At 37.1% G+C, this 14,347-nt stretch overlaps 1 protein-coding gene across 2 annotated transcripts in view; it reads left to right on the top strand.

Moving 5' to 3' along the window:
• Positions 1-14,347, top strand: part of AMMECR1 (AMMECR nuclear protein 1) — a 120,974-nt gene that overhangs the window by 52,566 nt on the left and 54,061 nt on the right. Inside the window, exon 2 of one of the 2 annotated variants that reach the window (XM_059156577.1) lies at positions 8,017-8,127. The exons of the other annotated variant lie outside the window; for it this stretch is intronic. Within the exon in view, the coding sequence (XP_059012560.1) occupies positions 8,017-8,127 (111 nt within the window). The remainder of the gene's footprint in view (positions 1-8,016; positions 8,128-14,347) is intronic. 2 annotated transcript variants of the gene reach the window in all.

Below are 14,347 nucleotides of genomic sequence, written 5' to 3'. Positions count from 1 at the left end.
GAACACGAAGCAAGATGGAAATCCAGAATGAAGAAGCTAGATAACTTTACAGCTCTCTGTATATTAGTGTTTAAATCACTCAGCCTATTTATTTCCTGTCTACTCTATTTCTGGTCATGGAATGGGTTCTGAAGATAAGATAAGATGGTGAAGACAGATCATTAGTGGGGAGGTAAGGTAAAAGTTTAAAAACAAAGCAAAACAAAATCCTTTAGTTGTTTTCATTGTTTGAAGTGTTAAGTATTCCCTAACCATCCAGCATGTGAATTGTCCAATGGAACAAAACATTTGGTACCAAACACAGTTCCATAAAAGTTGTTAAGGGCATAAAAAAATAAATGTTGACCATATCAATCAAAACATTCTGAAACTCTGAATCTAGTTCTCCTGGCTCTCTCAGTTGTGCATATACTGAGTTTGGAATACTTAAGGCACGGTAGGTCTTTTTTGGCCTGGTGTGTTTTATATTAAAATAATTAATTCTTTTCATAGTAAAGGCTGAGTTCCAACCCTTAAAGGTCTTTGAACAAATTGTTTCAGAACAGGAATTCCAAATATAAATTATTTCATTGCAGAATTCTATAACAATTTGTCACTTAAAGCTTATTTTATGAGCTTCATTCTTAAGATGCTACCATATATTGAATTTAATACTCACTAAGACTCAAAAAATATGTGTAAATGTAGATTTTTTCCAATGCAGGCAGGCTTTCTCATCTAATTTTGGGCTCTAAGAAATAAAATAAGACAGGCTAAACCCAGTGTATCAAGTCTGAGACTGAAATTTTTTTACCTTTACTGAAAAATCATTGATTTGGTCATGCTGAGAACAAGAAATGGTTCTTTCAGTTCAAAATTTGGCAGAATCAAGCTAATCCTTTAAAGTATGCTGATGATTTGGCTGGCTATATGTTAGTGGTTATTATACTTGATTTATAACACACACACCACACACACACACACCCATTCAACCTTTCCAGTCATCTGTAGGACTTGAGGCTCTCTTTTCCTCTGGCATTTGCCAGTTAAATTAGCATTATAAAAATGATGTTGGGGGGAGGATATAGTACTGCAATGATAGAATTTCTGGGACTACCAGGCAAAGAAAAATACTGAAAGATTGGTAATTCCTGATTCCCATTTTCAGATATTTGTGGTCATCTATACTAAGCCATGCTGTCTGTCAGAGCAGTGTCTCCTTGTTTTCCCAAGTCCCATGGATACAGGTTATTTAAAAGTTGGAGGAAGAGGAGTAAGGCTATAATGGTGATTTAATGTATTAGTGTATTTAGTTTAATGTATTTTCCTTATCTGCAGTAAAGGATTGGTGTGGATGAGAGAAGTGAAAAATGTATGGGAACCTTACCTTCTTCCCGCACCCCCCACATTTACCACCTCCTATTGTTCTCCTTTGAGCATTTCTTAATTTGAATTTCAGATTACCTGGAAGAGTTAGGCCTCATTCATCCATTAATGATTCATTCACTCACTTAAAAACCTCATTAAGTAATATGAATTAAACAGATCAATACCTAGCTAAATAGTTTTTAACAGCTGGTAAATAGGAATTTTCTTTTGGCAGGAATTTTCATTGGGCAGAAATCTGTAGCTTTTAGGTCACTTGAGTTGGATGAAGGTTGTTTAGACAACAGGAAGAAAAAATGAAGAAAGAGGATTGAGAGGGAGTCAGAAAGGATGTTGGGAGGCCATCAAAGATAAAATAGTAGGTTTTGCTATGGGCTTCTAATGGGAATAATATAGAGATTTGTAAAGTTGGTTTAGTGTGTCTAGGTTGATCCAGCATTTCTAGTTCTGGTATCTTCTCAGCTGATCTTTCTCTCCTTTCCTGGGAGGAGGAGAATGACATTTGTGTCTTCATAAGCATTTCCTAATCTGTGGTATCTTAGAATACATCTAGCTTTGCTACTCAAAATATTTTTTTTCCTATACTGGCGGTCGTAAGAAGATTTGGAGAACTAGCTAGCTTTTACCACTAACCAGTGAGATGACTCTGCACTTAGTCTCCCTGGATCGCTTTTGGTTTTTCACCTGTAAAATGAAGAGGAAATAGATAATCTCTTAAAATGTCCTTCATCTAACAATCTCAGATGATTATATAAACCGTGAATGATATGAGAAAGCTCTCATTAGGGATTTGCTATGGACTGAATTGTGGCCCCACAAAATGAATATGTTGAAACCCTAACCTCCACCATAATGGTATTTGGAGATAGGGCCTATAAGGAGATAATTAAGGTTACTTGAGGCCAGAAAGGTTGGGTCCCTGATCCAACAGGATTTGTGTGTTTGAAAGAGCCGGCTAGAGTTTGTATGCATGTGCACTCATTCTCTTTCTGAATGCTCAGAGGAAAGGCTAAGTGAGTACAAAGCAGTCACCCACAATCCAGAAAGAGCTCTCACCAGAAACAGAATGCTGCTGGACCTTTGATCTTGTATTTTATAGTCTCCAGAACCATGAGAAAATAAATTTCTGTTGTTTAAGCCACCTGGTCTGTGGTATTTTGTTATGGTGGCCCAAGTAGACTAATACAGGATTTAACCACACTGAGTACATTTTTTACAAATTGAATCTGTAGTTTATGTGATGTGTATGAGGTAGGTAACGTGTTTGTGCTAAAACAGGAAGCAGAATGTTTTAACCTGGCAGTGGAAGGAAGACTCTACCATTTCTGTTTTTCTCTGAGCTCCTAGATCCTGGGGAATTATGGCACTGGGTTGGATGTTATGCGTAATTTAGTTGGATCACTGAGCTAAGTAACAGAAGAACCTGAACATAGTTGAGAAGCAATTGTAATTTAATGGCAAAAGAAAAGAACCATGCCAGGTAGCTTCTCTTTTCCCATATCTGTGTATAATATAACCTGTTGAACACCCATTTATAGTTATTAGCAGTATATTGGTAGGGATGGAGATCATCGTTAATGTCACTTCCTACAAATCTCATTCTAAAGAAGAGTGAATTGCCAGAGTGGGGACTTGCAAATGTCTCAGGCTATTTTTTAAAAAGATTTTATTTATTTATTTGACAGACAGAGATCACAAATAGGCAGAGAAGCTGGCAGAGAGAGAGGAGGAAGCAGGCTCCTTGCTAAGCAGAGAGCCCTATGTGGAGCTCCATCCCAGGACCCTGGGATCATGACCTGAGCTGAATGCAGAGGCTTTAACCCACTGAGCCACCCAGACGCCCCACGTCTGAGGCTATTTTTTTAACCTGTATTTAACCATTTGCCGTGGTATGGAGGGGAGATAGGATTTATGGTAAAATGTTAAGTAGACACAGTTTTATCATAGCCATACCCCTCTCCCACAAATATATGTCTAATCTGTTTTGGTCTGCATCAATAGTCTCAAAAGAGGGACGTAGGAAGTGGCACTGCCAACAGACTGGGGAATGCCCTGTTCAGATTCACATTGCTTTTCTGTACTTTTGCTGATCCCATACAGCTACCTTTCCCTGAGAGCTAGTACTATTGACCTGATGGTATTGGCTGCCAGTTGGCAGAGAGGATGCACCTAGATTAAGTGGTTACTTCCTCTTCCTGTCGACAGACTTGGAAAAATAGAGTTTACTTGCCTCCAAAGGTTTCTCAGAATGTAGTGGTACAAAATGTTCACAAGTAGGAAAATTCCTTAAAAAGCTGTGTCTGGTTACTCTCAGATAAACATTTCCATTAATATTTCATTTCATTTTGAATGTCTTTCTAGCTTGTAGTATTTTTTTTTCAGTGTATGTAGGTGGCTTCAAACCATACAGTGGAAGTATTTTCCAAAAAGCTTCAATCTTTGTCTTACTATGAACTGTTTTCCTTAGTTCTTGTCACTAAGCAGCTCCTCTCAACAGGCTCAAATCCCTTTTTCTACTTTAATCTGTCTCTGATTACGTTGACGTCGTACATCCTTTTGGGAACTCATACGTGTTTTAATAATATATTGAAGAAGAAATTGCCTATTTCTTCCCTCCGTGTATTGGGAAAATAAAAATTTTTGTTGCTATTTTTAGGTAATACGTATTGAATGTTCCCATAGTCATTGCCCTGTACAAAGAAGTTATCACACACAAGATACAATCTCCTGTGCTCAGTGATGTTTATTCTGTTTCAGTCTACTTTAAAATGCTTCATTTCCCAAGTTCTTTTCCCCCATGAAATGTTGCTTGTAGGTATTTTGTTTTTTTCAGTTCCATATATGTGTTCTTTAAAAAATTTTTTTTGAAATTCTTTTGTTGAAAAATAGCCAATGTACAAGATTGTATTAGTTTCAGGTACACAACATAGTAATTTAGTATTTACATACATTATGAAATGGTCACCACAATTAAGTCTAGTTACCATCTGTTACTGTACAAAGTTGTTACAATATTATTGACTACATTCCCTACGCTGTACATAACATAGCCTTGTACCTCCTAATCCCTTTCAGTAACTTGGTTCACCCCTCCTCACCCCCTTTCCCTCTAGCAACCATCCATTTGTTCTCTGTATCTGTGAGTCTGTTTGTGTTTTGTTTGAACACATTCATATTCTTTATGAAGTATACTGGATGAGCATTTGTAAATGAGAAATTAGGGCCCAGATTGTGAAGGCATAGTTGTATTCTGTCCCCTAAAATTCTGTCCTAAATACAGTGGAGTTTTCAAGTAGCAATCTCTCCTGTCTTTGCCACAGATATTTTTCCACCACACCAGCTGCCAAAATGGGCGTTGCTGGGGGCAGGTAAGGAACAGGGAGAGTGCAGACAACTCTGCATCTGCTTTACCTGTTACGAGGGCTCTTGAGGACAAATAATCAACAGTGCCTGAATTCATAGAATGTTAAATGTGCAAGAGACCACAGCAAGTTATCAGGATTATCATACTACTTTCTATTACATCTCCGAGCCCTTGCTTATTATGGAGTACCTTTTCTCCAAGGCTGCCTGGCAAAATGCAGCTTATCCTCTAGCACCCTATGCCTTGAATTCATCATCCCTTCATCAGTGATGGTATAGCATTATAAGAATCTGTATGTGATTTTCCCTACTATGTGTTTTGAATGCCCTCTGACATACTCCCTAATATAGTGGTTAATTTGTATTCTCTTTCTATTTACCCTACACATTTTGAATGTTTGCTTGAGTAGATAAGATTATGGTAAGAATGATGTGCATCTATATTTTAGTGGGATAAAGAAGATTATTGAGGGTAAAGCACTTTTTTTTTTTAAAGATTTTATTTATTTATTTGTCAGAGAGAGAGAGCAAGCACAGGCAGACAGAGTGGCAGGCAGAGTCAGAGGGAGAGGCAGGCTCCCTGCAGAGCAAGGAGCCTGATGCGGGACTCGATCCCAGGATGCTGGGATCATGACCTGAGCCGAAGGCAGCTGCTCAACCAACTGAGCCATGCAGGCGTCCCGAGGGTAAAGCACTTTTAAATTACTTTCATCTCTAGGGATTTTGATGGGAAACAAATTCACTGATACTTTTAGGTTTCTCACTCGAGTCACTGAGGAAGAGAACACACAACTAAATTCTGTGTCGTGGAGAAGCCATCGTATTTTAAAGACATGCTAGTATATATGTTGTGTGTGAGTCACACAGCAGTGTGATTCACTTTGTTCTCGATCAGCCAAGGGTCATGTTATGGAGACATTTGTGTAGGTGCCATTATAGGGGAAGATTGGTATCTTACTGTCCACATAGTGGTTGATGAAGTTGACTCTACCAAATTACAAAGTGAAAAATAAAGAGGTAAAGTTCATTGTTAAAGATAGTGTGTGGAGGGACACCTGGGTGGCTTAGTGGGTTAAAGCCTCTGCCTTCGGCTCAGGTCATGATCCCAGGGTCCTGGGATCGAGTCCCACATCGGGCTCTCTGCTCAGCAGGAAGCCTGCTTCCTCCTCTCTCCGACTGCCTCTCTGCCTACTTGTAATCTCTGTCTGTCAAATAAATAAATAAAATCTTTAAAAAAAATAGTGTGTGGAGGGCACCTGGGTGGCTCAGTTGTTAAGCAGCTGCCTTTGGCTCAGGTCATGACTTCAGGGTCCTGGGATCAAGTCCCACATTGAGCTCCCTGCTCAGCAGGGAGTCTGCTTCTCCCTCTCCCACTCACCCTGCTTGTGTTCACTCTCTCACTGTCTCTCTCTTTCTTTGTCAAATAAATAAATAAAATCTTTTTAAAATATAAATATAAAATAAAAATAGTGTGTGGAGTGCCTGGGTGGCTCAGTCCGTTAAGTGTCTGCTTTCTACTCAGGTCATGATCTCAGGGTCCTGGGATCGAGCCCCTACGTGGGCTCCCTTCTCAGCTAGAAACCTGCTTCTCCCCCTGCTTGCCACTCCCCCTACTTGTATGCTCGCTCTCTCTCTCTCTGTCAAATGAATAAATAAATTCTTAAAAAAATAGAGTGTGTGGATTTTAGGTAGTAGTATTTGTATGAGTTATGTGTCTAATTCTTGTCTTCCTGATAATTCTTAGTCAAGAACAATTAGAGAAATGCTCTAAGTGGGGCATCAGTATCTTATCTCAAGTTATAAGGTGTTCACATACATATGATGTGGAAAGCAGAAAACCTGGAATTTCCCTTTTGCTTTTTATCTTCGTACTTTTAATGTAGGTCATCCAACACTTGAATACTAACATCGACAATCATTTGGCCTTATGGTCATTTTTTTCAATGCCTCTGAGAATTTGGTTCTTGGAAGAAGGTAATTCTTAGCACTGCTCCTGGTTTGTATACATTGTTTATTTTGGAACCTGTCTGATGTTGTGGCCACCTATCAGAACTTGGCATTATTTTATTGTTTGAGATGGGTGATTGAAGTACTTGAACAGGATATTTTCACTTAACTGCTGATGACTGACTAGAGAGTACCTTAAATACAGAATGTGCTCTCCATCTCAACAGCATATTATTAGAAATACATGACCTATGGTATGTCCCCCTAAAATTTAAATTTTTAGAAAGCAGAATTTTACTGTATCCTACCCATAATACTATGAATATTCACATTAACACGAACCACCCCCAACTGTAGGGTATTTATCCTTTTTACACAATGTGCTAAAATGTGTAAATTAATTTATTTCATACAAATTGATATATAAAGTTGCTTCTAACTAGAATTGTTTCTAGAATCAACCATTAATCAAGGCTAGATCCAAACCTCTACTATATTAAACTTTATTTAAAACTACACAAATTTCTTGATGGCATTGTATTTAATGCTTGTGAGATTGTATTTGTTGGCCACTTTTATCTAAAAAGTAAAATAATTTTTCTGGTTTCAGAGTCTTACTTTGTTAATGTTTGCTCTTGCCCTTTACCTCTCCAAACCCTACCCATTTTTCTAAGCCAAGCTGAAGAGAAGCAAACTTGATCAGATTTTCTTCTGTCCCTGTAGGTTCATTCATGGCATTTCAGACTTAGTTTATAAAACTCAATTTCTTTTGTCTGTGAGTTAGTTGTGAACATGCCTCCCTTCTGTACTGGTTCCTAGAGAGGTACCATGATGTTTTAGGCAACCGTGTATTTCCTGTAACCTTTTTCAGTACCTTGCCCTGAGATATTCAGTATTTGCTGAAATTATGGGTTTTGTTGTTGTTGTTTTTCTAATCTAGACTTAATGAATCAGTCAGTAACTTGACTAAAGTCAGTAACTTTAAACAGGTTTAAATGAGGACTCAAGCAGTCACCATGCTTTGTCCAGGTAGCTGTTCCGATTTCATTATGTATTAACTGTGGAACTACCTCATCTGTAAAATAGGACTGTGGTAATAGCAATACTCAGACTCTTAGAGTTGTTGATGAGGATTGATATAGACAATTTGTTTAAAACATTTATCGTGCTGCCTCACATATAGGTTCCCCTCAATCATTCCAGCTATAATTGCTAAATGCAGTCCGTTGGGCTAGACTCAGCCATATCTCTGGCATCTAACCCTGTGTATAAAAAATATCCAATAAATAACTTGCTTGAGTTGAATTGATTGATTGACCCTATTTTTATCTTCCGTTACAGCCCACTGTTTGTAACATGGAAGATCGGTCGAGACAAAAGATTGCGTGGATGCATAGGTACTTTTTCTGCCATGAACTTGCATTCAGGACTCAGGGAGTACACACTTACCAGGTGAAGATCAATTTTTGTTACCTCTGCTTCTACATTAAAAACAAAACAAAACAAAAAAACTTATAATACTTGCACCTGCCACTTTAACTCCTTTGCCTTTACTAAATTGTTAACATTCTTGACTTCTTTCACATCAGATTTTTCCTTCTCTTCAACCATTTGCCTTCTCTCTGATAAAACATTATTGCTATATTATCATAATGTAAAATACTGTGATTATATGTATTCTGTCATAGATGATTTAAAGTGTCTTCCTTCAGAGGCCAGCTTATTTTGTGTAACTTGAAAGTCAGTACCCAGATGTCAATGGCTTACCAAAATGTATTATTTCCATAATAACACTGTGTCTTCCCTGTTAAGCTTTTTAAGAATTGTTGATATCTGTCATCTTACACGTGTTGCTACACTTTTATGTACTTTTGCAGTGAAGGGGAGAACCTTGGAAGAAAGGGATGCCACAACCTGGCAGCGTAATCATTCACGTTCACGCTTTATCCAGAATTAATTGTAGCTTACTTATTTTGTTTCCTCTAACACAAGGACAAAGTAATGAATGCCTCATTGCAGTTGTTAAGACTTTGTTTTTAATTTCCGAACTCACAAAAAGCTATCGAGCATGCCATCTGATTTTTTTTTTTTTTTGGTTCAAGTTTAGATTTCTAGCAATTTAGGTTCCAAAATTATTTCAAAAGAAGAAAATTCCTTAAATAATAAGCTATTAGTAAAGGAATTTCCTGTTTTTCATATTTCAGGGTGATTATCTGATACAGTTTCTATAGTTGTAATATGCACAAGTATCTGTCCAACAAGAAATTGGTCCCTGCTGACTATTGGTACTTGGGGCACATTGCTTAACCTCCAGTAGTTAAAGTAGTAATTACAGGATTTTGTTTTACATACTTACTTAATAAGGATGTTAGGGAGGTGTTAGGGGAATCAAATAATACTCAGTCACTACTTTGCTTCTGGATTAACATTGTGGAACATTCATTATTTTATTTTAGGGTTGCATAAATGTGGCTTTTGCTACCCGTTAATAAAATGCTGGTAACCGAGTTTAGTATTCTTATATTTGAAGGTGCAGCTAACAGCTACAGGGTTTTCTTAACTTACCGTGAAACCTGGAAAGGAAAACAAAGGCTTGGAGGGTCACCTTCATTTTTTTATATTTGCATAGGCATTAGAATTGAGTGTTTGGACTTGATTAAGAACATACAAGCAGTAAAGGGGTCAAAGCACATATTCTGGAAATGAATTGAACTTGCTAAAGATAGTGTAAAGTCTAGTCTAATCAAGTTAGATTTTTTTCCTTGACATGAAATACTGTGGACTAATTTTGGGACTTTAGCAAATTCTGCCAGTGACTACCTCTTTGGGACTGGTACATACGAAATTACTCTTTTAATAGCTAATCAAAGGCAATTTATGACACATTTCCTAAAATAAGTAGTTATGAGGAACTTTGGTTCCTTGGTTATTGCTTGGAAAAAAGGATCCTATGGCTAAATAAATTTGGGGAACACTGGTTAAGCCAATTTAAAGAGCTGCGCTTACTGCAGGACTTTTCAGAAACTTTCATGTTAATACTGTTGTGAATCTCCAAGAGTGAGATCTAGAATGCAGCATTTCCCAAACTTCAACTCTTTTGACCACAGAACACTTTCTTTGTTAAGATTATTTATTATTTGATAGAGAGCGCACGCACAAGCAGGAGGAGTGGCAGGCAGAGGGAGAGGCAGAAGCAGGCTTCCTGCTGAGCAGAGAGCCTGATGTGGGGCTGGATCCCAAATCCTAGGACCCTGAGATCATCCACTGAACTGACTAAGCCACCCAGGTGCCCGAGAACCCTTTTACCCTACCACCCCATTCATTGTCTTATGCTATCAGTATCCCAAGGAACACATTTTCAGAAATTTATAAGTCTGTCATAAAAATTCCATTTTTCTTTATATTTGGCAAGTCTAGGTGGATAGTACAGAAACCCTTTGTACTTTCTAATGACACTGTGGCAGAAATCCCAGTATCAAATGTTATATACTTTAGAAATCCTTAGTGGTGGTGACTGTAGTAGCACTTGGGTTTTATTTAAAGAAAATCTGAAATTCTTTTGCCTATAGTGGTAAGACGGGATGAAATATTCAACTTCTCCACACTTGCAGATTGGTCTCTTAGAGATATTACCAGAGGAATTATAGTGGGGTTTTTTTTTTTGACAATAATGTGATTCTGAATGAATCAGTCAAATAGCTCAGCTTGAAAATTTGCTGACATTTGTATACATGGTTACCCTCATAGTAGTCGGTGGCTCTTCCTGTTCATTTTTCAACTTTTTTCACTCATGTTTTTATACAACTTCCTGAAATAGTGTATGGCACACTAGATGCATATGTTTGTGTGTGTGTGTATACACATGTTCATACCCAATCATTTTATTTCTGTTTGGCTTGATTCTTTTTGCTTACATGACAATAAGAAAGAAGTTATTTGGAAGAGATGAACAAAAGAAAATGCGTCTTACAATATACAGTTGTACTTCTAGATTCATCTTAGAGTCAAAACTACAGAGTCAACTTTAGAAAAGTCACCACATAATGCCTTTCAGTCTAATAAGGGGCATTTACCATTTTTGCTGTTGATGGTATTATTATTAATAGCTGCTATTTATTAAAACTTGCTACATGTTGATACTGCAGAGAAGCTACTCACAACTCTTAGGTATCAGTACCACATTTTAAAACTGAAGAAACTGAGGTTTATGGAATTTGAATAATCTATCCCCTCATACATCTAGTAAGCAGTAGAATCCATCTGACTGCAAAGTTCCAAGCCTTTAATTAAGACGTTTGAGATAAAACAAAACCATTTTTTCTCAGAAATTATGTTCTGCAGGTTTGTCATGCAAATAGTGAACTCAAAAGAGAGTTACTACAAATTGTCTAAGTCATGGTTCGATAATTCATCACAAAAATGGAGTTAAGATTGAAATTTTGGAACATTATTTTAAACTCCAGAAAATCTGCAGATGGAATTATAAAAAATACATAATACAGGGTTATATAGACTAGTCAGAAGAAAACTGACTTGGATTGATACTGAAAAAAGGGACAATGCTTATTACAAAAATATACTTTGGTGTGATAGGAAATTGTATTCTCTGGGACCTGTAAATAATGGACTAGACATTCAGAAGAATACAGTTTTTTAAAACATAACAATTAGGGATTCTTGGAGTTCATTCTTCAATCTTAAAAACCCATAAATCACAAAATTTACAAATGGAATCAAATGAAAACAAAAAATGAACTGTGAAAGACTCACCAGGTAGAAAGGTATTTTTAAAAATTATTAGAGTATCTGGCTTTTCACTGTCTTCATCTGTGATTAGGTAGACTGTTGTTTTCAGAATATTACTCGGATATACCCTTATTCATTATGAAATATATATAACATGAAATTTATGTTTTTTGGAATTTATCATTGTAAATTTACCATTTTAACCAATTTTAAGTGTACAGTTCTGTACATTAAAGTGCAACCACCACCGTCATTCATATCCTAAACGTGTTCACCTTTCCCAACTGAAACTCTGTAGCCACTAAACACTAACTCCCTGCTGTTCCCTCCCTGCCCTGGGCAACCATCATTCTACTTGCTGTCTCTGAATATGACTCTTTTATATACTTCATATAAGTGAAATACAATATTTGTCTTTTTGTGATGTCTTATTTGGTGTAGCATAGTATCTTCAAGGTTCACCCATGTGGTAACATATGTTAGAATACCCTTTCCTTTTAAAAGGCCGAGTAATATTTCATTGTATATATCTATCACATTTTGTTTATCCATTCGTCTGTCTGTGGACATTTGGGTGACTTCAACCTCTTGGCTATTGCAAACACTGCTGCTGTGAACATGGGCATACACATATCCAGTTGAGTACTGCTTTTTTTTTCCATTCTAAAAACTAACCACTTTACAGAAGACAGTGATCTAATTTGTTTATGGTCCCTTAATTTCCAAAACCTAAATCTGAAAAGTGACCAGGTCCTTTTTAAATGAAATGCCTATTATAGTCTATGTTTTTATTTATAAAATACAGCCTTAAAATTCAGACTCTTGCCATAGTCAAGTTTTACATTCTCCTAATTGAAACTTTGATTTAAGGCTGAACTAAAACCTTATAAATAGGCTGATTTCCTCCCAGTTGTAAAAATGTATAATTTCTGTGTCTGCAGCAGAAAGATTTTGTGAGAATTATAATGTGGAACTATGGAAGATACTATTCCTTCCTTGTCCTTGGAGACTCTGGGTAAAAGCAGGCAAGATTAGAGCAAACAAGTAGCAGGATGGAGAGCTCAGAATTACTGATAGAAGTTTATCCATGGTGACATGTTCAAGTCCACAAATGACTATATTTATTCATGGTCAGACCTTTCAAGTAGAAATATTCTTTGTCCCAGTTGAAGAAGAAAAATGTCTAGTATTTGCCAAGCTACTTGCATTTCTGGCTATTACATGTTAGAAAACCGAGGCAAACTTATCAATCCTTTCTCTTAGTACTTAGAGTATACACTTTATAGGAAGACAATCATGACTCATATAGATGAATACAAATGTCTCAGACAAAGAAGATTCCTTAAAATTTTGGTCAGTAAGGTGCCTGGCAAAGCAGAGGTCTGATTCTTTATGTAAATTCAGATTGGTGGTAATTCTTTCAGAAAATATGAGGGAATAATAGAGGTGTTCTTATTTTGTAAAACAGAAATATGGTCTGTCATCAAGCTTAAAAGACCTTCTTTTCTTCTCATTTACTTTATTGGACTTAGACCTCTCAGCGGTGAAGTAATTATGCAGGTGCGTGGGCAGCATCTGGAGCTTGATTCTGAACTATGCCACTTTGTTGCATTACTTAATTCTGAGAAATTAGCAATGGAGGTTTGTTCCTTACTAAGGAGCAGGGGGACCACATAAAAGGTGGTGTGTTTTGTTTTGGAGTTTGTTTTGTGTGAGTGAGGGGTGTATGTGTGTGGGTGTGTGTGTGAGTGTGTGTGAGAGAGAGAGAGAGAGAGCGATTGTTTCTGTGTTACAAATGTTCATTTTCTATTAGGATTTTTGAGCTATTAGAAATAGCTGACAGACCTATTTTATTACTTTCAAAGGCCCTGGCTAGATTGGGTTCTTCTGGGTGACTAGCTTTGTTGTAAACCAAATTCGCTTTTATATTTAGTATTACAATATGTCATTTTCTAAGGCAGTATGAGGCTAAAACCACTGTAAGCAGCACAATTATATTTTTCCCTCTCAGGGTGGACTATTTTGTGATCATTGTTATTCTTGATTATTTTAGGTAACTGGACTTGGCTCATTGAGAATAATGAGGGGGCTTAAACACTCCCCCTCATTTAATATTAGTGCCCACGATAGCATCACCCAGATTGATTTTTCTCATGAAAAGAAAAGCTGTACCCGAGTCACTTCTAAGTACACTGTTGTCATGGGGCCCATTCTGGAGGTGCGTAGGCCAGACCAGTTTTGGCAAGTGTCGGTGGCAAGAGTCCTAGCTAAAATATACTTTTTGGAGAAATAAATAATATATATCAAAAATAGTATGCACAATTAATTAACTTAATTTGCAGTCTACATTTTGTTGCAATTTTTCTAAAGGCAGGTTGACCTGACTTCTAAAACTTGTACAATTTCTTGGTTTCAGTGTCTGAGTGTTTCTCAGGTCGCATAAGCATTTAATTTAAGGTGTAGTTTGGAACCTAGATCATTTTGTACCCTCTACTCAAAATTATTCATTAAGGTGGCATGACTCAGTATAAACTGTGGAAATCTAGAAGCCTCTTTTTAGCCACTAGTTTAATGCATTCTTTCATTGTTCCATGGTTGCGCTAAATGTACAGAGATGTGGCCAGCAGAATGTGGAAGGAGAAACTAAAGGGTAATAACCATTCCCAGTATGGGTCATGGCTCCTGAATTAGAGGGAACTATCTGAATTCATAGAGCACCTACTATCACAGAAATTAAAAGCAGTGAGTGTGTCAGACTCCAGTTCCTTATCCTTTCTCTCAGATCTTCAGATCTCCAGTTGGAATCCCTGTGTTCAGCTTTAAGGGCCACAGGCATAGTGCCTTTGCGTAGAAAAGCAGAAAAGGCCATCTGTAAAAAGGTGAAGGTGTGAGAGAAGCTGAAAATAGGCTTTTGCAACGTCAGAGC

The sequence above is a fragment of the Mustela lutreola genome, chromosome X, assembly GCF_030435805.1.
Source record: "Mustela lutreola isolate mMusLut2 chromosome X, mMusLut2.pri, whole genome shotgun sequence".
Classification (NCBI taxonomy): Eukaryota; Metazoa; Chordata; class Mammalia; order Carnivora; family Mustelidae; genus Mustela; species Mustela lutreola.
This window is presented reverse-complemented; position numbering and strand designations above follow the sequence as displayed.